At 41.1% G+C, this 22,742-nt stretch overlaps 1 protein-coding gene and 1 long non-coding RNA gene across 2 annotated transcripts in view; one reads left to right on the top strand and one right to left on the bottom strand.

The window, feature by feature from the left end:
- adarb2 (adenosine deaminase RNA specific B2 (inactive)) overlaps positions 1-19,221 on the bottom strand; it is a 218,132-nt gene extending 198,911 nt beyond the window's left edge. The window contains exon 1 of the mRNA XM_037757007.1: positions 18,802-19,221. Within this exon, the coding sequence (XP_037612935.1) occupies positions 18,802-18,904 (103 nt within the window). The 5' untranslated portion in view covers positions 18,905-19,221. The remainder of the gene's footprint in view (positions 1-18,801) is intronic.
- On the top strand, positions 13,147-22,387 carry LOC119480593. Its single transcript, XR_005204963.1, has 3 exons — positions 13,147-13,820; positions 19,166-19,174; positions 22,372-22,387. It is a non-coding gene; the product is annotated as an uncharacterized LOC119480593 (long non-coding RNA).
- The last annotated feature ends 355 nt before the right edge of the window (positions 22,388-22,742 follow it).

Below are 22,742 nucleotides of genomic sequence, written 5' to 3' on the forward strand. Positions count from 1 at the left end.
GGCATTAAAAAAAATCGATTTTAAAATAGTAAAAAAAAAAAAAAAAAAATGCTATACACTTGATGGATGCTTGATAACAGTATAGTTGTAATCATATTCATTTATCCTTTAATAAAGCATAGGAAGTTATAGATGTTAACAAATACATTAATGAGCACTTATATTTGTTTACAACATTAGTGTGTTAAAATCCATTTTATAGCGGGGGTTACCAAAAAAGGGTTACCAATTTTTTTTGCAACTTAATTCCCTTCTGTCATGTAGCATGTATTTTATTTTTTTCCAAATGTCATTGTAGACACAGCATATTTTTTTTATTATTTGGTGTTTTATGGTCTCCGGCTGTTATTATTGATTACCATGATAATGCAATAATTAACCACGTTTTGTAATTGTATTTATCTATGCCTATTTAACATGTTTAATGTTGAAATTGCCAGTCTGGGCTCATTTAATACTCCCCACTCGGCTATATTCATATGATAATCCTATTTTTCTCCAGTGTATCCTTTATTACAAGCTGCACAGCTGCAACACTCCCAATTTGCCCTCAGGGATCATTAAAGTTTCATGTTATTTTATCTTATCTGAGCAGGTGATGTTAGTGGCTGAGCTAAGTGTCTCCTGTTACAAAGGTAAATTCTCGCTAGGAGCAAACCGGTCTTCATTAAAGGAGTCCAATGAGTGGAAATGAAAGACAATGAATCTGTTCGCCATTCAGGGCTGGCTGGCTCTTTACTGTAGCCAGACTAATGATAATGCATTCTCTAGTTTTAACAAAGAGCCGATCCATATGCCCTCTGACTCATTACATAACACTCCTACCAACTCACAGCAAGGAGGTCTGTGGGTGATGCTAAAAAGTCATCTGCTTATGTGTTGATGCTTTGCTCCTTCAGATTTTCATTAGTGCATTCAGATTATAATGGTAAAGCACTTTGTAACAACACTGTTTGAAAAATTATACAATTATACATTCCTTAAAAAGTGGTGCAGAAACCATAGTTAAAGTATTTTCAGACCAAACGCAAATAATTTGTGCAAATACATCACACATCCATTTAAAAATTCAAACACATCTATCTCAATGAGCCTATTCTCACCGAATCCACCCACTGTTATCAGGCCATTAAATAGGCGATATCGGTTGCTATGAGCCCCATAAATGTGGGTCATTAGGGGCCTACTACGCCTACTACGTTGCAAAAGTGAAACTTAGAAGCAGCACATTCTAACACGTTGTAAAACTGAATGAAACGTCACGTTTTTAACACAAACAAAAAGGCTTCTTTAGGTTAGGCAACAAAACTACAACTTCTTTGGCTTTAGGCAACAAAACTACAACTTATTTGGGTTTAGTCAACAAAATTACAACTTCTTTAGGTTTAGGCAACAAAACTACAACTTCTTTGGGTTTAGGCAATAAAACTACAACTTCTTTGGGTTTAGGCAACAAAACTACAACTTCATTAGGTTTAGATGACAAAACTACAACTTCTTTAGGTTTAGGCAACAAAACTACAACTTCTTTGGGTTTAGGCAACACAACTACAACTTGTACAACGTGTTTTGGGTTAAATTAACTACAAACACAAAGACAACTACACATTGTTGGTTTCACACAAGATGCTAATTCCGTTTTCTAGAGGTCACTGTTGTGTTCACTTTATACCTTTGTTCAGAGATCCACCATGTGAATAGATGATAAAACCTACTAGTGGGTGTAGTAGGCCCCTATTGACCCACATTTTTGGGGCTTATAGCAACCGATAACGCCTATTTAATAGCCTGACAACAGTCTAATCGGCTGCCTAATCCGAAACTTTTGTATTTCGCGATGCAGTGTTTGTGTTCCACAGCTGTTTTGATTTCTGCGAATTTTTGATGCTACCAATAAACTAATGAATTTTCCTCATAACATCATCATAATTCTGTTTATGGATGGAGCTGATTGTAAACTCACTGTCTTTCCTTGAGAAATCCACGGAGCCCCGGAGGTAGGCTGACCATTATAAACTGACCGTTAAGCCTTGTATCAAAGGCCATGTATCACATAATAATAAACTACATATAATCCAGTTCAGTCATGGATGATGAAAACCAGTGCAATAAGCTCATTACAATAACATGCTTCATAGGAAATGTGACCACATGTAACTTTTCTACACAGACCTGCACATCTTCCATCGATCATGGAATAATAACTAGCCCATCTGCAGTGCGTAGAGTTGAGAGTTGGTTTATTATAGTAAAAACAACTTATGTATTGATGGTTCTGTAACGCTGCGAAACTTTAATTTCCGGTGGAATGCACGGAATGCAAATATTTGTGTTGCATTTCGCATTTCCGTTATGTTTTTTTCGTTTTCGTCCACGCCGTGAAAAGGCCTTTATCCCATCCAGTGATGTTCGGTGTGAATGAGGGGCGTTTGACAGTGTGATGATGTTTAACTTGTACTGAAATCACTGATTGTTATGTGTCCCTGAGCTGATTCACATCTGCTGGTTTCTGCTATCACTCTCCTCCTCTTCCTGCTCTCTGTAGTGTCAGTGTGCCATCATCCAGACAACAATAATGTGATGACTGAACAGCCTCTTGATGGAGAAAGGTGCAGGCTATTGTCCTTATGAATTGGGATTTTTACTTTACATTTGCCCTAACCTCGAAGACTATAGTAAACTCATATGGTTGAAATGACACATATTGATCATTTCTTTGTTGATACAGGATTGTTAATATGATGACACAGTGACATCATCTGCATAAATGATTGATAATACACAATAACGACGAAATAAGGAACCTTAACATAACCATTGTTGGACTGATTTGATGAATTGATGCTAATGGAACATCCAGCTATCCAGTTTATTCCCTTATAGAACTAGTTCAACATTTTTGGGAAATACACTTTCTTGCCAAGAGTGAGATGAGAAGGCTTGAAACTGTCAAAGTTCTTCTATCGGCACCTCTAAAACTCACTAATCAACACATTATATCTTGTCTGTTTCATTAGTACAAAAGCCAAAGTGTAATAACATCAAGTTACAGTTTTATGGGGGACTAAGTGCCACCAATTTCCTAGGCAGGAGGGGTAATTTCCTGAACTTTTGTCCAGCTGTTTCCTCCTGTTTCTAGTATTTATGCTAAGCTAAGCTAATGCTGGAGGTAGCCGTATATTTACTGGACGGATGTAAGAGTAGTATCAATCTCGTCATGTTGCTCTCGGCGTATTTCTCAAAATCTGGAACTCTAAATTTGACTAATTATATCTCCTTTTTTTTAATCCAGACAGAAATGTAAAAACTTGTATCTATTTGCTGAGCCGAGAAAATGAATATGCAAATTTCCTAAAACATTGAAAATTTCCTTTTAGCCCTTGTTGAGTATCATAAAGCAAAACATAATTATTTTTTTTTAAATACTTGATTATGATAACCTTAAATGCCACTAAACATGGAGTACTGTAAGCACAACGCGACTGAAAAACGATCAAACTGCAGGATGCGTGAACTTGGCAAATTATGACAGAAAATAAAACATGGCAGCATGAAAAATAAAGTAAAATAATAAATGCATTCAGGAATCGGAGTCCTCAGGTAAGTGGCTATGAGTGGGAGCACGCACGCGCGCGCGTGTGTGTGTGTGTGTGTGTAAACAGACAGGCATGCTTGCCTGAAGACAAATAGCCCTTTGACCTTTGTATGAACCAGCAGCCCCCTGGTGGGTGATAACTCATGACCTGGTGGACTGCTCGGGCATCCATCTCTCACCCTGGTAAGGATGAATGTGATGATGAACGCACTCACTTGCTGCTATTTAGATAGCCCTGAAGTCACAGCTATGACAAACTACCCACACAGAGAGAGCCAGGTCTGAGCCCTGTTTATACACTCTGCCCATTCAACACCAGGCTAGGACTGTACAAACTCACACTGTGCCACAGGGAACTGGTACAAACTCAGGGTCAACTCAAAACACATATCTGGTTTACAGTACATTCAGTACACTACATATCCCTGCGGTATCTCTGTCCACTTCTGAACAATGATGAAATTGTGATCAGAACCAAATGTTTGACAGGTTTCAACTCAACTATTTTGTAAAGATGTTCAGTACAATTTGACCAACCCATTTATCCTGCTGGGTGAAATCACATCTTTGATAAAACTATGAATATGCAAAAGAGAAGTGACACAACCTAGGACAGAACTTCAGGTCAAAAATGATTCCATGGAAGAATCTCTGGTCATGTTAAAATATGTTGCAACAATTCAACATATTTTTGATGAATACAAAGGAGTTGTCTTCTTTTCTCATTCGCCACTTGAATTCTTAGTCACTACTCTTTGTGGGGACTCGAAATCCAGGGTGTGAACCACTTGCCAAACCTCTATTTTGGGGTCAAATGAACCACAAAATTAGGCTCAAAATAAGACAACTTCCCCCTGTTAATGTGAAACCTACAGTAAATAATCCCAATTTCACAATTAAACAATCTGGTTAATTGCAAAAACTGTATATAAGAAGTGGACGTCACCCATTGGTTTGTGGACTGCAGTTTTGAAGCCTCAAATTCTGCATTTTGGCCGCCACCATCTAGGTTTTTATCTGTCGCCATCTTGGTTTTTGGCTGTCGCCATCTTGGTTTTTTGCAACCAGAAGTGACATGTTAGCTAGCCACATCTACTGGCATCAAAATAAGAGGAAGGAAGTGGTAAAGTAGTTAGGCCTGGCTTTTGCTTAATTTGATTGGCTGCCTGGGCCAAGTGTGACATTCATGAGCGGTGCGACTTCCCGCCTGGCACTGAAGAGTTGAGAATATTAAATAAATAAATAACGAAAACGGCTAGAAAAACGTGACGCACGGCGCAAGAAAAGAGCGCAGTACCATATTCTAGCGATGCGTCTGTGTGATCGGGGCTTCACTTTCCAGAACCGGAGAGTTGATTGTCTAAAGTTTAATAAATGTAATGTTTCTTTTATTTGAAGCTTCTGAAACAAATAGCACCTAAAGAGCAACAAAGCTCCCTGTCCCCTTCCCCGATGGCTGCCTGTGTTATTTGAAGTCTTCTCTGTCTGTCTGCCATCTTTAAGCCTCAGCTGTGGCCGGCGGTGAGGAGAAAGCCCCCTGGAACAGGTGCCAAGAAGATAATAGCATCTGCAGCCCAGAGAGGTCGCCGCATTGACCCGCAGGCACTTCTTCTATTGTTGTGTCTTTGTTTTAGAGCGCAGACAGTGTGTATGTGTACATACATGCATGCGTCCGCACCCTCTCGTGCGCACAGTTTTTCTCTCCATGCTCGATTTCTCTTCCCCGCGAGTCTGCACACGTACGCGGGCGAGCACTTCTCTCCTTATCCAACTGATGGTCCATTCAAATTAAAATGAAGCTCCATCACGCTAATAGGGGGAGCGGAGAACAAAGCGCGGGCTCTCTGCAGTCAGCAGGAATAGCAGGAGGATTATCATTGCTATCGTCGGGGCTATTATCATTAAACCCAGTTGCCGCTCTCCCCCTTCCGCTGCAAACCAAACGGGCCACACCGAGTTTACTGCGGCACAAGTTTGATATTCAGCTCGGAGCCGGGCTGTTGTTTTAGTGAGAGGAACCCTGGTGTGCCGTGAACGGTACAACAGATGAGTAGTTTGATTTCCATTATTGTTTCTGGACATTTAGGAAATTATGTGTATTTTGGAAAGCACTAACCCTAATTTGAAGTTAATGATACGTTTAACTCGGGTGTTGCACACATACAGTATATGTGCAGCAGTTCAAATACCCCGTAGTTATCCTCCTGTTACAATCTAATTCAGTATGGTCTATAATGGCAGCGAGTTCAAATTTAATCTTTTAGTGTAATTAAACTGTGTTTAAATGTTACAATATTCATGAAAACCTGGAACTAGCTCTGCGGCGTGACATTATCGTTGCTAGAAGTGAGAGTTTGTTTGTTTCCCTTTCAAGCCTTCGTGACAAAAATGCATGAATTTATACCTTTATCTGTTTATGTCACAAAAATATTTGCAATTGAATCTGTATTTTGGATGTACACCGGAAATGGGCAGATCTTACAATTTAATTTGGTAAGCATCGTCTAGATCGCGTCATTAACTTGTTCTTTACTGCCATTTATGCTCCTCATATGTATTTAAACATGTTTACTGCCAAACAAATATATACAATTTAACAGTATTTCAACCTTGTCCCTTATCATGTCAAAAAACAAAGAATGATCTTTGAACTTTGGTGCTGAGCAGGTAGTGTACAGTGGGTTATCAGACCTTTTTCTCTCAACAGCTGCTTGACGTGATCAGAAACGACAACAATGAAGCTACAAAGCTCCATAAAGCCGAGAGGAGCTACACAACTCTCTGTAGGTTTCTCTATAGCAACACATTTCACACAGTCACATTGTCATTTGATTTTGTTATTATAAAGATATAGATTATAGCTGTTTTAGTGATGCGGATGGAAATAATTAGTGGAAATACAAGAGGTTTTAACAAAAATAAAAGTCAGAATGGCATGGCCAAACTGCATGATTTTTTGTTTTCTAAACTGGAGGTCGTGTATGTGCAAAGGTGTAACGTGTCTATGATGTGAAAAAGTGAAATAATAATAAATAAGACAAACTAGAATTAGCACCTCAGTTTACATCCGAGGTCACAGTGTCCTTTGACCACCAAATTCTAATCAGTTCATTCTTGAGTCCAAGTGGACATTGTGCCAAATTTGAAGAAATTACCTCTGAGTGTTCCTGAGATATCGCATTCATAAGTGTACGAACGGACGGACGGAAAACCTGAAACCATAATGCCACCAGCCGTGGCGGTCACCAGCATAGAAGGAGGCCATAGTAGCTTAATGCGCTATATTGCGAAATGTTTTTAGAGGGGTTGTGTATGCAGTGGGAAGAGGTCCACGTCTGTGATTAGAATTTAGAAAGCTATATCTGCAAAGCTCCTTTGGCATTTTGCTTCAGGTTTCCTGTCAAGTCATAAAATGTGCCAGGATTCAATAAAATAGAACCATGAGGTGAAAGTAACACGTGTAAAACATCAGTTAGCCCAACTAATCTGATGAAAACTGATGGAAAGTTATTGAGGATGAACCTCGTTTAATGTCTCAACATGATATCTTTCAACACCTCCGTGTTTTTTTAGAAGACTAACTATAAAGAGTCGTGTTCCGTTCCGTTCGTACAGTTTAGCACAAATTATTTCTTCATATCCAAAATAATGTAATCATATTTGTTCACATCCCTGGCAGGTATGACATTTAAAGTTGTTTGTGTTGTTGTATTTTCCATCATTATTCCAGAGAAATGCAAGACAGGCGCGAGATGAACTGAGGCAAATCTGTCTGAGCAGCTAATAAAACAGCTTCTCTTCAGATGTGCAGCCGGCTTTTTCTAATCCCAACACTCAAATTGGGATGTTTTTTACCGGAGGCATAGCCCTTATGGGGACTTACACGATATACCTTGTGTCTAAATTTGGAAGGGTGGTTATGTAGGTTCATCTGTGCCAGCGTTTCAGGGACTCTTTCAACCCAGAGGCATCCTCCCTCTTTGTCCTTTACGCAAGGCAACACTGGTAGCCTCGGGTCCAACGCACCCTTCACCCTTCACCGACAACTCCAGCCCCAAAGCACCACTGTGGGATTGTCAGTGAGGTAGAGGAGGGGGACGGGGGAGGGGGTTTGGGGATGAAATTCTCCATCGTGCCAAAGCCAATCCAAGCAGACCAATGCCAAAGCGCCATGTGTGTACAAACAATTCAACTGAATCGGACTCGATGTATACTCAGGCCTTATCTGGGCGAGGCCAAATAGGCTCTGAGCTATCAAACGCAATGGATGAGCGATTGGAACTCTCAGTTTTTCGGCAAATGCAAACACATCTATTACGCTCCACCACTTCAAGCTGTACAAATCAAAATCAGGGCGGCGGGGAGGGGGAAAATAAACACCACGCTGTGTGACTGTTAAGAAATTTGGAAAACAGGACTTCACGTATCGCGCGGATCGGCCCAGAGGTGTATAAAACTCCAACTCGCCCATCGCCGGCCGACTCTGTGGCGATACGCAGAACATCAGACGGAGTTAATGCAGGCAGAGATTTTTTTTTTTAAAAATACCTTTTAAAGGATTTGCAAGATAAGCCTGTCGGTCTCTCCTAGAAGGAGCCCCTAAAGGATGCTGGAATCGATGGATGAGAGAGGATTTACTGTAGGGCGAAGAGGGGGAAAACTGTTATTTAATGCTCGCATGTGAGCAGAATAATGAAGCAGCCACGCAGCTCACATGTGTGTGCTCATCATTATCAATGCACTAATCTGCCATTAGGCAACTCCATCAGCCACGTGGATCTAATATGCACTGGATGTATTTACCTTTGACTACGAATCAACCGCCGTCAGACATATTTACATACTGAAGAAGAAGAGGAAGATTGCTCTTGACCCCTCACACACACAGAGAGAGGTGGAAATATCACAGAAAGCATCCTGTATTCGGGCGCAGTAATGGAGCTCATGACACGGACCTCTTTACTGCACAGAGATAATGCATTTCTACCCATAATGCTTACCGCTTATCATATAATGCTGTAATCATCATGAGGTTGTTACCAAATAGATAAAGACACCAGTGACCGTTTTCAAAAACCCAACTCCGGACAGTGATTGGCCAATCGTAGCTTAGCAAAGCCTCGCCCGTCAAGCTTTGGATTTTTCCACGATGCCGAACTGGTGTTCGAAGAGATGTAGAGAGCTATTCTCCGTATATAAAGAGTTTTGGTGGATTGTGTCTTTATTTTCGGCCGATCGAAAAACAAAAAGCACAAGAGCAAAGTTATAAGAGATTGATTAAACTGTGTTTATCTCCTCCAATGTAAGCTTTAAACTTTAGCACGCCCAGCTAATGAGCCAACGTATCCTCATACAATGGTTAATATATCTCACGAAAAGCTATTCCTCATTTTCCAGGTGATTTTCTATGAATGTCCAGCAACACGTGTAAATTTCGGCTAGTTACATGCATACAGTCTTTTCAAAATAAACTTCCGTCTTTACAAGAAACAACTTCTGGTTAGGTTTAGGCAACAAAACTACTTAGTTAGGTTTAGGAAAAGATTGACTTGGTTAGGTTTAGGCCACAAAACTACTTAGTTAGGTTAAAGAAAAGATTGACTTGGTTAGGTTTAGGCAACAAAACTACTGATCTAGGTTTGGGCAACAAAACGACATAGTCAGGTTTAGGAAAAGATCGACTGGGTTAGGTTTAGGCAACAGAACTACTTAGTTAGGTTTCGGAAAAAATCGACTTGGTTAGGTTTTGGCATTAAAACTACTTGGTTAGGTTTAAGAAAAGATTGACTTGGTTAAAATAATGGGTTAAAATAACTACAGAAGTGGCGTAACTTAAGTATGGAAGTTACGTGACAAATAAGGATTTGGATTTAGGGATGTTTACACTCAAGCACCGCAGCCAAACATGTTATTCAGGACAGTAACAAAGAGGGCTGTGAAGCCAAGTCATACTGACCATGCTATCTGCTAATCTGGTCCTCCAAGAAAAAAAAAACATACGACAGTACCGACGTAGCAAAGTTACCAGCTCCTCAAGCTGCTCAGATTCATATTAATGACCTAAAAGAGATATATCAAGGATGGACAGCAGTGATTATGGTGATTGAGTGTCCACCTCGGCCCAAGTTGTGTGGAGCCACGTCAAGGTTAAGACAAGTTTCTTTGAGAGAAGACATGCTGCAGTGTGGCTCCACGCGCCCACTCGCTGGAAAAAAAACTCGTTTGGAGGTTGTTAAGGTGTAGGATTCTCTCCGACCTCCGGAGAGAGCCCTCAGGAGAGGCCCTCTTGTAAAACGCTCCATCTTATTAATGGAAATAAATGCCGTTAGCGCCCCACCCCTCCTCGTCCCCCCACGCCTCCCCCTCCGGCAATAAGATGTGTCTATTCTTGGCTAAAGTCCCCTTCATTAACGTTATCTCAAATAGGCACCCAGTCTGATGGTGAGAGAAGGGACGACGCGCGGTTAAGCTGCTTCATCCAATTTCATTATTCCATATGAGGCGGGGTATCAGTGTTAACTTTGCTGTGTCAGCACGGCAGACGGGGTAGCTGTGCCGTCATGTGGCTGGAGCATGACATCGGTGCAGAGGTTTAAGTCACCCGGAGTCAACAGGGCAGAGTCTGCCAGCCGATCGCATGCTGTCATGGTGCATTCGTGTGTTCGCGACTTTTAATTTTCAAATGCACTCAAACACATTTCATGGCTGACTCGCTATATTCTGGACCAAGTTTGTGAAACAGCAAAAAAAAAAGAAGCTTTTTTTGGTGCTGAAATTCTAACACCTTCTTTAGCTATTTTCTGCTCATGAAATATGTCCCTTTTCACAGTAGCAGCTACCGTGCTGTGAATACGCACGAGCGAGCCGGAGGACAACAATAACAACAGTGTGTGTGCTGCTGAAAACGAGAGACGGGCAAAAAAAAACGAGAGGAGAGAGAGGAAAAGAGAGGAAGAACGAGAGGAGAGGGATAAAGAAAAGTGTGAAACTGCGGACCGTCAAATGATCTGGCCTCTCTCCAGGCATGATGACTCAGGGATGATGGCACAGTTAGAGCTAATTAGGATCATAAACTGGAGAAATGTTTTGCCACCATGATGTGGGGGGCGCTTCCACGCTGTTGGCAGGACTTCAGATTGGATGTGAGAGCTTGTCCGGATAGCATGCTAAAATAGTAAAAAAAAAATCAACAACAGCTACACTGAGACTTGATTTAGTGGAATATGTAGATAAAGCCTTTACTGGACGATTACGTGTCTGTTTTCAAGCTGGCTGTCATGATTCAACACCAGGCATGAAAAAGGAGCAAATCAGGGGTGTAATTTCAACCACAGGATGACGCGTCCCCCTTTTAAAAAATCATGTTTATATTTTACAGTTTCAGTTGAATTTTCATACTAAAATCTTTCAAAACAGAGTCGTCATTCTAGTCCAGCTCTCATAATCCCAAAAAGTACAACAAGCAATTTTTCACCCAGGTTTTGACTCTTGTTGGCGGAGGTTGTTGGGACTTTATGCAGCCTGAGAAGAAGATTACAGACACAACTCAGGGCTGAAAAAAATCATTTAACCTACAGTACATTTTTTATGTACAGTTAATATTCCACTAAAAAGAGTTGAACATCAAAAATAAGACAGCAGTGAAGATGCAAATACAACATTATCCATCATCAGGTCTCTATCGAGGAAACGGAACATGATTTGAAGTAGGGTTAGTGCATTAAGGATACATAGATTTACAGAGCGTTTCTATTGTATCGTTTTGATGAATAACTCCTGACTTCAAAAACTAAATTCAGATGCACTAAATTATCTTTATATTTTCTCAATTTCTTTCTTTTTATATGCGGCCCCTAAAAATTATCTACTGCAACAGTCTGAGAAGGGAAAATTATTTTTTGACTGGACCGCTGACAAAACGTACACGTAACGAGAGATCAGAAGAAGATTCAAAGTACAGCTGAAACCATTTGTTGATTAATCACAGAAGCAACTGTTTTTCAAATAATAATTTCAAGTCACTTTTCAAGCAAAAATGACAAATATTTGAAAGGGATGCACCGATACCGGATCGGATATCGGGCCGATACCCGATCCAGCTATTTGAGTCAGTATCAGTGACAATGGGGCCGATCTATTCAATTCAATTCTATGTTTATATACCATGTATATTATATACTGACATTTTAAGTCCTGTTTAAGTTTTGACCAATTTGTTGCTGCATTAAAAAGGTTTACACTTGAATAGTAATTCCTGTTAATTTTGAAGATTTTTTTACCAAGTTGCTGGTGCACAATTTATTATTTTAATAATAAATAACAATTCAGTAAATTTATATCTATGCATTTATTTGTTAAATTTTTTTTTTTTTAAAGTCAGGGAAGCGATATTTAAGTTAAGCCTGATGTTGCCTTACAAATGAAAGAATAATCCCAGTCACTTCCACACAGTGAGGCATACAGCTTATTGATTAAAACACGGGTATCGGATCTGATCAGAAAAAGTTGAATCCCTAATATGCATGATGCATTGATTATTGTAAAGGGATTTTTCTTTTTAGGGATTTTGAACAAGACATTTATGTGAAATAGTGATGGATGTTTTTTTTAACTGTTTCTGACAGTTTATAGACCAAATGAATAATGGATTAATCAAGAAAATAATCATCAGATTAATCAATAAATGAAAATAAGTTTTAGTTGCAGCCCTTTTTCAAAATAAGGGGTCAGAAGCACAAAAAAAGTCGTGAACTTCTGCTGTGGACTGTAAAGAAACAAAGAAATCACATACAGTAACAGTTAAAGTTGTTGCTCCAAAAAGTTTTTTCACGTTAAACTGTTGTGATGCATTCACTGAACATCTGACATGACACGTGTAATACAAAGTCATATCTTATTGGAGTTGTGAATCAACATCACTGAATGGGCTCCGTTTGGACTTGACTTTCTCTCTTGAGAGTCACTACGGGGCGGCTACAGTGTGTCTTTTACACCATCAACTCTCTCTCTCTCTCATGTTGCGTTGTCTAGTGGACTGCGGACACACAAACACCGACAGGAAGCGATTAATGCTGCTGACTTGCTGTGCCACGTCTCCGTTTATGAGGACTGACAGCTCGTACTGTACTGTTTGCCCGCACACAGGCAAAATACACGCCGGAGACAAATCTGTTCTAACACACACGTGCATGGAAACAAATTAACGCGCCATCTGATACAGTCCGGAGCATAATTCCCATCACACTCACACATACGTTGGCGCCGGTAAACTCTATCGCAGTGTAACCGTTCTCAAAGGTCTCCCTTTAAGTAGTTAATGTTTTGAAATCTGTTGTGGACAGACTGATGGAGCGTAACACATGACTAACTCAATTAAATGTCTGTGTTTTGTCGTCATAGCAACAAGTGCAACAAGTTGTTTGTGATGTGAGTAATACCCTTATCTCTCCAACTGTGGGAGTCATCAAACAAAAGACTAATTAACTTAAGTGTCACCTTCTGAATTTTTTAAATCTGCATCTGTGCTTTTGATACTCGTGATTCATTCTCTCCACAACCTGACTGAGGCGGCTCTCACCACCTCCTGTGTGTGTGTGTGTGTGTGTGTGTGTGTGTGTGTGTGTGTGTGTGTGTGTGTGTGTGTGTGTGTGTGTGTGTGTGTGTGTGTGTCCGTGTGTGTTATTGAGACACTTTGGCATGGAATTTGTTTTCTGTGCCTGAACTTTAAGTACAATTTCTCACTGCCGAGCTCCAAAGAGCCAAGAGGGACTATTACGAGATAATTACTAATTATGCTAATGTGCTAAAGTTGTGCTATTCCTTTTTCCTTGGTCATTTTATCAGCCGTCCTCGAGAGAGCACAGTCAGTAGTAATAACCTTTTTTTTTTTTTTTTCCCTCAGCTAAACGTTCAGTCAGTTAGAGGACGCCGTGTCCTAAAACCGCCGACTCCTCCGTCGCTAGCCTTAATCAGGAAGCGCCTGTAAATTCACAAAGCCATGCGTGCGCACACAGAGGAACCGCCGCGCCGTTTCCGTCGGCGCTGACCTTCATTAACCTCATAAATGCCAGCGGTGGTTTCTGTCGCAGGCTCTTAATGCGGTTATCAGCACAAACACAAACAAAATGTGACAGAAGTGTTTTCGGGGGGCTGAAACTAGACTTTACATCTGTGAAATGCATCTCTTTCTCCCTCCTACAACACACAGGCGGTGTGACATTGGGCTGTCCCAACATGGAAACCAGCACCGGTAACAACACCCACCCCTTCCCCACAGCCCTTCTTCACCCTGCTGTGAATAAACCTACATTAGGAAATGGACAATTTGCAAGAGCGAGCAAGATGTGCATTTATTTAAGTCCCTCCACCTGTCTGTGTTTCGCTGCTGCACTAAGATTTTATTTATGAATGGATTGTGAATGTAAATCTAGGCCACCGCAGAGAGTATACTGTACCGTTACACTGGATTTAGACCAAGCACAGAAAAAGTGAGACATTACTAACCACGCAAGATTAACAATAATGTTGAGAATGAATGAAATAACCAGCCAGATCTGCCTCTTCCACGTCACACTTCTCTCTTTTTCATCTGAACTGCACAACACCACAACAAACAACACACTCCACATACAGTATTTAGAGTGTTTATACCGTTGCAGCTTGAGTGGAACTATTTTTTCAATGAGATCTCATTTATTATCTAACACTGAGCAGACTTTTCTTTTATTACTCACATCTAGCTTTTTTTATTGATGCGGTTACTCAGGCTGTGGCAGACACCGTGTGGAAACCTTACTGTATGTAAAAGAGACCTATTTCCTCAAAATGTGTGTTTTTTTTCTATGTCATTCTGTTGTTTAAAAACTTGCAATTTGACTTCAGCTTTTAGGAGGTTGAAAAAACGGTATTAACACGTCATTAAAAAGGGACTTTAAAGCAACTTCGGTACAGTAGCAAACTCAGCTACAGAGACGTATCTCATTAGGTGGCATGCCATTTCAAGCAGCATGTGAAGCCATGAGAGGTTTTAAACCTAAATCGACAAAGAAGCCAGCAAGACACCGAAGTATTGATCGAAAACAAGAAACTTTTTCTTGGGCAGCCGTCATGAAAGTCCAGCAGTCTATGACGGATACCATGTAACCACAATGTACCCAGTTATCTGACAGATAGCGAGCTATTTGTACAGTATATTATTTGCCAACACTGCTCTCACAACTGTGATTTAGACACTGCACATGTCATGTTCCTCTGTCATGCTATTTTTGTCATTCCTGAATACAATACATGACATTTTGTAGATACAAGCTTTTTATCCGACAGTGACAATAACAGAGTTTTGTGTCACATGCAGCAACTAGTAATAAAAAAAATCCTGGAAGCAGCAGACACATACCTGGCTGGTTAAACCAACACAGATTTTGGATCATTAAAAACAGTAAAAGGTAGGTTTGGTCTACCTCGGCCTCGGCTCTCCGTCCTGACCTTTGCCCTCATCTCGATACAGCCTGTGTCACCGTCACCGGCCTTAAGAGGGACGATACGGAGCAACCAGAGCTTCCTCTCGCTCTCCTCTGCTCAGCTGTGTGTCAGACAGTCAGAGCAGCCCCTCAGAGAGCAGCGAGGGGCTCGACGCCGATCGACTCGTCCGCCGCGCTATTGCACCGCGGCCCCTTTTCCTCTCTAAAACGGGAGCCTCGGATGCGAGAAGGTGATGACCCTTATCCTCTGCCCTGCCCTCCCCGTCTCAACTTTCATCACCACCCCGGCAGCCCACACTCGACCCCTCTGCCGCCACCGCCGCCTCGCCAGGAACGAGAGCGTAAACAGTAATTGCTACATAAATTATGTTACACTCTTGTGTTTTCCCACATTTCCCCCTCGGCGCTCTCGATGATGCGCTGATATACTGTACTGTGTGCGCTGAGAGTACGGGGTGATAAGTGTGGTTGTAAAAAATAATGTTGGTCTATAAATCTCTGCTCTGCTTATTTTTTGTTCATAAAAAAAACACATTGTGGATAAAAGATGAGAAGTAAGTGTCACATATGCCACAGTTTAAAAGGTAGCAGAGAGGGAAAAAAGGTCATTTTATATACTGATGATTGACAGGTAGGATTCGTCTAAAAAACTGGGATGGGCTACATTCGCCCAGATGTTCCTGTACATCACCGGACATTCCATTAGTGGCACTGACATCCTTAAGGGACATAACCGTAAATCACCAGGCTGCGATTAATTAAGAGCCAGATACACAGCATGTCTATGAATCCTTCTAGGAGCGGTGACACCGGTCAAACAAACGCTGCGCTTTAAAAAGGGAGAGCAAACAAACGCAGAGCGAGGTGTAGGCTACATCCTCACATTGCCGAGCTGACAGGAGCACTGTAACCTGAACAATACGAGGAAGAGGAGGCGGCAGTTGTTGGCAAACTGCGAGTAAAGAGCAGCAGAGAGCTCAAAACACACAGCTGATGAATTTAGCAAAGTGTGTGATTTCCAGGAATTCTGAGCCTGGGTGACGAGAAATATGAGCAAATAAATCTCTGACCTGTGATCTTCAGTCTTTTTCTGTACTTATTTGTTTTGCACGAACAATTGCAAAGAAGACTTTTGGAGTGGGGGAAAAAAATTAATAGTAGTTCCGGGGGGAGGAATCTGCTTACAACCTTTTGAATACACACAGGTTTTAGCGAGTCCATCTACAAATAATCTGCAGCCTTTTCAAGGGATTAAAGCCCCCAAATGCCATGCAATAATCCCTCTGTGACTTTTAGCTTCTATGAAAATAATTGTGTGGAATGTCAAGATGATCAGTTGGTACTTAAGATGAAAGATAATAATGATATATATATTAAAAATAAAAAAACAATCAGACCGGCTTTGCATTATTTTGAATTCTTTCAGAGAGAAAAAACATTGAAACAGGAAGCAGAGATGTGACTGAATGTTTGAGCTGCTGGAGCACAGAGCGTCCACCTCCTGCAGCTTTCGGAGGAGTCAGCGGCCATCAGCACTTCCCAAAGACACAGTTCATTTACAGCCGGTCCCTGGACTGGCCCCTAATGTCCCGTGTTATCAGAATGAATCAGCAGCGCTGATAAATTAGCCGTTCGGAAACACGCTGCGAAGGGCCCGTCAGCTAATGTGCGCGCGTTTGTGTGATACTCATATGCAATGCTTAATGTTGTGGAACCAATTCTGTCGTTTTCCATTATGTAAATACATTTGCCTCAGCACTATATTTTATGTATTGTCTCCCTTGTCTCAATTACTTGGGCTATTAAAAATCAAGAGAGGTTATGGAAATGAGGTGCGGGTTGTCTGTTTTGCGGTTTGATGACAAGTGCAAAGTGTTTATGAAAAGCTCGTTATGCATTCAATTGCGGTCGGATACGTCAACACGCTCCGAGCGTTCATCCATATTCCACAATGCAACGGGGTGGCGCGTCAGTATTCTCAAGCATAAACAACACACGTTCTCTTATACATAAAAATAAATACTAATAAATGTAGCATTGCTATTTTGTTTTTTGTTTTTCATATGGAGGTGGCAGAAAAAAAAAAAAACAGATTTCTGTGTGTGTTTGTGGCCTGTGCCAGAGCAAAATAAAGCGTTTGATGCTTCAGTTTTGGGTAAAGTAGCCAAAATACCTCCGAAAATAATCAGAAAAGTAAAGCAGGGAGAAGCTCTTTAGAGGCAGTTAAGCCTTTAAGTGTGGAAGCTTTCACTGACATATGGAAATAACTTCCTTCTTAATCTTTTTTAAATGTCATTTTCTCACTGTGAGGCACAATATCAAATAAGTTGGTGTAAAACGACTCTGCAATCACAGATACATATTTTAACAGAGAACAACACTCTTTTGTAGATTTGGACCATTTTAAAAACAGACAAAAGAAATCTCAAAGTGAGAGGTGGTGAGATGGAAAGTGCTGTGAATTATTATTATTATTATTATTATTATTATTTCTAAGTAAAAAGCATAAATGTCATTAAATGTGTGGCTGCCATAGAGAGATAAACGGTACACCTTTTTCTTGCAGGTTGCAGGGCATAAAGGCACACTGGGGGATTTGTTTACCACGAGCTCCGGTCAGCATCTATTTCAGTGCGGCTAAAGAGAAAAATGTTGCATTGGTATTATGTTTCATTCGCTGAAGATCAGCACGCTTTTTCCATCTTGATTACAGATATAATTAATCATTCTACAGTATGTCTGAGTTTTAGACATTTCTTCATTAGAAACCCCTCCACTCTATTCAGCAGTTTGAGAGATTATATTTTAAAAGTACACAAATACACATTAAATTAAATATTATTCTGCAGTAATAAACAACTAATGATATTTTTTATTCTCCTTCTCTTTCCCTGCTGAAGGCCCAGAACAGTTTCTCAAACTTGAGACTTTTCAGTGTTCAGTATAGTTGAATAAAACCCAGCAGAAGCTCTGGGGGTTCAAGCCTCTAATGAGGCAAAAATAGTTTAATATGAGACAACAAGAAAAGGAAACAAGCTGGGAAATTATTATGAATATCACTAGTGAATTTCAAGCGTGTTAGTATGTGACATTTAAGTGCATTCTTTAAAACAAAATCTTGCAGTTTTATTACAGTGCATTTGGGGTTAACCTTTAACCTTTTAGTTTAGATATTAAAAGTCACTAATAGAAACTTATTTAAGAATATTTTTCTTTGAATTATGGAGGACATCGGTGATGTTTTCAGTGAGAAGTTAAGGTGACAACGTCGTGTCCTTTAATTGCATCAAAAAATCCGGATTCAAATAACACAAACAAGCCGTTTTTCTTCATAAGGGAAGCCTTAAAACTTGTATTAAAGCTAAATGAGTCATTTAGTCATCCTCCTCGTGCATGTTCGAGGCAAAGGAGGCTTTTTAAAAAAGGACAATAAACGCAGCAGCAACTAAACTTTGAAAGGGGAAAAAAAAACAATGCGTCATTTAAAGCCGACGGCACATCTCCACAGAAATATTGTTTGTGAATTTCCAAGGTGTGAACTATAAAGCCGACGAGGAGCGGTGCGTGCTGCATTCAGAGGCTGAAAGCAGCGCGAGGTGGACCGGCTGCTGCCCTGCGCTCAGATGCCCGCGCCAAGGTGCGCACGACCTCTGCTCAACACTGGTAGAAGGAAAAAGAAAAAGACACCCCAAAAAAAAAATACGAAAACTCGTGTAAAAGTTGTACCTTTTCTCTTCGATCGCCTCCTCCTCCGCCGCTTCAGCTTGCATTTCACCTGGCCGCCCTGAGCCCCCGACGCGCGGCTGTTGTTTCCAAGTACGGATGCCATCAGCGCAGTTCAGCGCAGAGCAGCGCGGGGGAGCCTCTGGAGCGGAGAGGAGCGGAGCGCAGGAACAACTTGGACTCGGCGCGGCTCGACTCTCCTTTGTACTTGTCTCCTCTCCGTTGCTCTCTCTGATAAGGCAGCGTCCTCGGGGTTTGACGTAGACTATATATATATATATATATATATATATATATATTTATTATCCCTCCCTGCTGTTCCTGTATCACCTCTGAACCTCCAGCCTTCCTCTCAGCTCCCGGAGAGGTCTGTTGTGTTCAGCAGCGCAGCTCAGCGTGGCGGCTCCTCAGCTCCTCGGCAGCTCTGATACCGGCGCCCCGTCTATACTCCCGCGCGCCTCTGCAGAAATTTTTGGGCATCAGCCACTTTGGATTCAATCATGCAGGACGCCTATCTATTTGCTGCCGAGCTTTCTAATTAGGGTCCAATCGTGGCTGTCTGGGAGGTGTGACATCACCGGCGACACCCACCAGCTCACACCCCTTATTCACCCGCTGCTTTTTTAAAAAGCTTCCTTATACATTTGGACTTATTCCCATCAGCAACACTTTTTTTTTCTCTCTTCCCCCACTGCAGGGGAAGTGTGTTCTCTTCCGCCCTGCAGGGGGGGTCAGAGGTCAGCCTGGTAGGGGATTCTTGCTCAAGGGCACTTCAGCAGAGCGGATGTTTTTTGTGCAGCATGAGAGACTGGAATATGGGGAACTGTTTCCATAAACCAGCCTGCTGCAAACTCACCACCAACGTGAGGCTAAAAGAACCGGGGTGATGATGTGGTGTTTTGGAGGTAGAGGAGGAAAAACACACTGGGATGGCTTGATGCCACTTTTTCATGTCCGATACCGACAACCTTATTGGTATCGGACCGATAAGTATCTGCCGATACCAATCTGTCGATACCAATCCGATACCATCTTTTTTCCCTCTCTTAAACAACTAAGTTAAATAAATGTAATAACTTTAGTTACTTTGCAGATTCAGGTTATTAATACAAAATATAATACACTAATGAATGATGATGTATTGTTATAGATTAAACTACCCAGCAGTATATAAAGTCATTAAAATGCCACATTTACCAGCTGCAACATTAAAGTGATGAACACTTTAATGCATCAGTAATTAGAATACAATAATATATTGAGAATGAGTACTTTTACTTTTAAGTATATGTTGATGCTAATATTTAAGTACTTTTACTCATAGCCTAATATTTTGAATGCTTGACTTTTACTTGTAGCTAATATTTTTACACTGTAGTATCACTACTTTTACTTAAGAGGAGTTTTTCTTCCATCTCTGTATGTTAATATTAGTTTTTTGAAATATTAAAAGGGTTTCCTTTCACTCACATGCACACAATTATCAGATAGTTAATGCAGTGTAGTGCGTGCACTGTTTACCTCTCCATCATCTACTGCTGTCTGTCTCTCTCTCTCTTCTCTCTCCATTCGCACACACAGTTTTCACCTCTAGTAAAATGAGTCGTTTAGCTCCGGCAAAATGACCTGACGACACCGACTTATAAGAGCGAATCCCGGGCCGAAACGCGGACAACCCCCGACCCAATTTAACCCTCTAGTATAGCAAAGGAATTATAATTCCAGTGTGAAATACTGGATATACCTCAACACTCAATGTAGCCTATATCACAATGACAGTTGTTGACAGATAGTTTAGGCTAATGGATGAGATTATACTTTTTTTCCCCCTCAGATATCCGATTTTGGCCAGTATCGGACCGATACTGATACTGAGAATCCCTAAAAACACAGAGTCCTCTGTTAGACACATCCTTCTCCTCTCTCTCCTTGTTTGTCTACTGAGATTTGGGATTTCTTGCAGGATTACGGATCAAAATTTAATTCCGTCTCATTCCCACTCTCTGTTCTTAAATCACTGACAACTCCACAAAGGGAGATTACTCTAAGATGCATAATGCTCAATTAGCACACACACACACACACACACACACACTCAATGACAACGCACACATCAAATGCATCTTTGATACTCTGTTTGAGTCAATTTTCCCCGGCTTTTATAGTATAGCCTCCTAATTAAAAAATGTACTGTATGACCGAATATGTCTTATTTTATTTAGAAAAATCCCGTTTTGGAAGTTGCAGGTGACCTTCAGCGCGGGAGGCAAAGACTCTACTGACAGTGTGTTGCGGCCGCAAAGTTTGAAGCTTGTGACATTTTGGCATTTTTGTGTGGAAGTGCAGCGTCGAGGCTTTCAGAAAGCATTTGTGGCTTTCCTAGCTGGAGGTTATTGTTCTATTCCCCTGGCCTCTGTGCTGTGGAGGTCAGGTGTGTGTTGCCGGACGCATTCAGGGCCCGAACAGTGGAAAAAAAGGATGTGGATTTGTTCGGGCTTAATCAAACGCAGTTTGATTTAGTTTTCTGTGGCTGCTTAGAGGTTTCAGCCTCTTTAACTTTGTGTTTTAGCAAGTGTAGTTATTAGGGCTCCGGATGTCAAGGTTAACACGATCATAACACATTAACACAACTTGCAATTTTTAGGTTGTAGCGGACTCAGTTTTAAAGTTACAGTGAAGATACTGGTACCATATGAAACTATAAAACCTAACGAAATCATTGGTAGCAACCATGTCATACTAGCTTGTCACAAAGGAGGCTAAATAACTATCCAAACTTACGCTACATTTTGGTGAGGAAAAACGGGTATGATCATTTTCAAAGGGGTCCCTTGACCTCTGACCTCCAGATATGTGAATGAAAATGGGATCTATGGGTACCCACGAGTCTCCCCTTTACAGACATGCCCACTTTATGATAATCACATGCAGTTTGGGGCAAGTCATAGTCAAGTCAGCACACTGACACACTGACGGCTGTTGCTGCCTGTTGGGCTGCAGTTTGACATGTTGTGATTTGAGCATATTTTTTATGCTAAATGCAGTACCTGTGAGGGTTTCTGGACAATATTTGTCATTGTTTTGTGTTGTTAATTGTTTTCCAGTAATAAATATATACATATATTTGCATAAATCAAGCATATTTGCCCACTTCCATGTTGATAAGAGCATTAAATACTTGCCAAATCTACAATCTACATTTTGCACAGATAAAAAAATGTTTTTCAATTAATGGCGATTAACTATGGACAATCATAACATTAGTCGCGATTAAATATTTTAATAGATTGACAGCCCAAGCATTTATTGAACAAAAGACAGAATGATATCTAAAAAATTGGGTCTTCTATCACCTTTAAATGCTGTTATTTTCCCTAAAAGCTTCTCCTTTACCCTCACCACCTCTCACCCTTTTTAGTTTTGATGTCCAAAAAAGAAAAACATTGCATTTGCAGAAAAACCCCAATGACCCATTTGCTGATGTCAGATTGAAAAGTCACTTTGAGGTTCTGTTGTTGGGTGGAAACATTTCCTTCCGGCCTGAGGGGCCGAGACAGGAGGGAGAGGAGGGAGAGGAGGGAGAGAGAGAGAGAGAGAGAGAGAGAGAGAGAGAGAGAGACAGAGAGAGAGAGGGTGCCGGGGCCGTCCGCCAGGCTGCAGCCTGCCCTCAGGACGCCCACAAATATCCATGTAAATTGCAGTTTAAGAGAAATCAATACGAGTGACAAGTTGCCAATGCCACTATCTGGGGCAGTAATGAAGGTGTGGTTGCGGGGGGCTGGAGCGTACATAGATAACAGCAAACAGGCTGGGTGGGGCAGAGGTACAGGTTAGAGGCACACGCAGGCAGCAAGGTCAGTGGTTGTTGGATGGATGCAAAGTGCCACTAAGGGCTTTGAACTAACCTGGATTATCTCTACTCTTAGCTCTAATATATCTCCATG

The sequence above is a fragment of the Sebastes umbrosus genome, chromosome 21 (assembly GCF_015220745.1).
Source record: "Sebastes umbrosus isolate fSebUmb1 chromosome 21, fSebUmb1.pri, whole genome shotgun sequence".
Classification (NCBI taxonomy): domain Eukaryota; kingdom Metazoa; phylum Chordata; class Actinopteri; order Perciformes; family Sebastidae; genus Sebastes; species Sebastes umbrosus.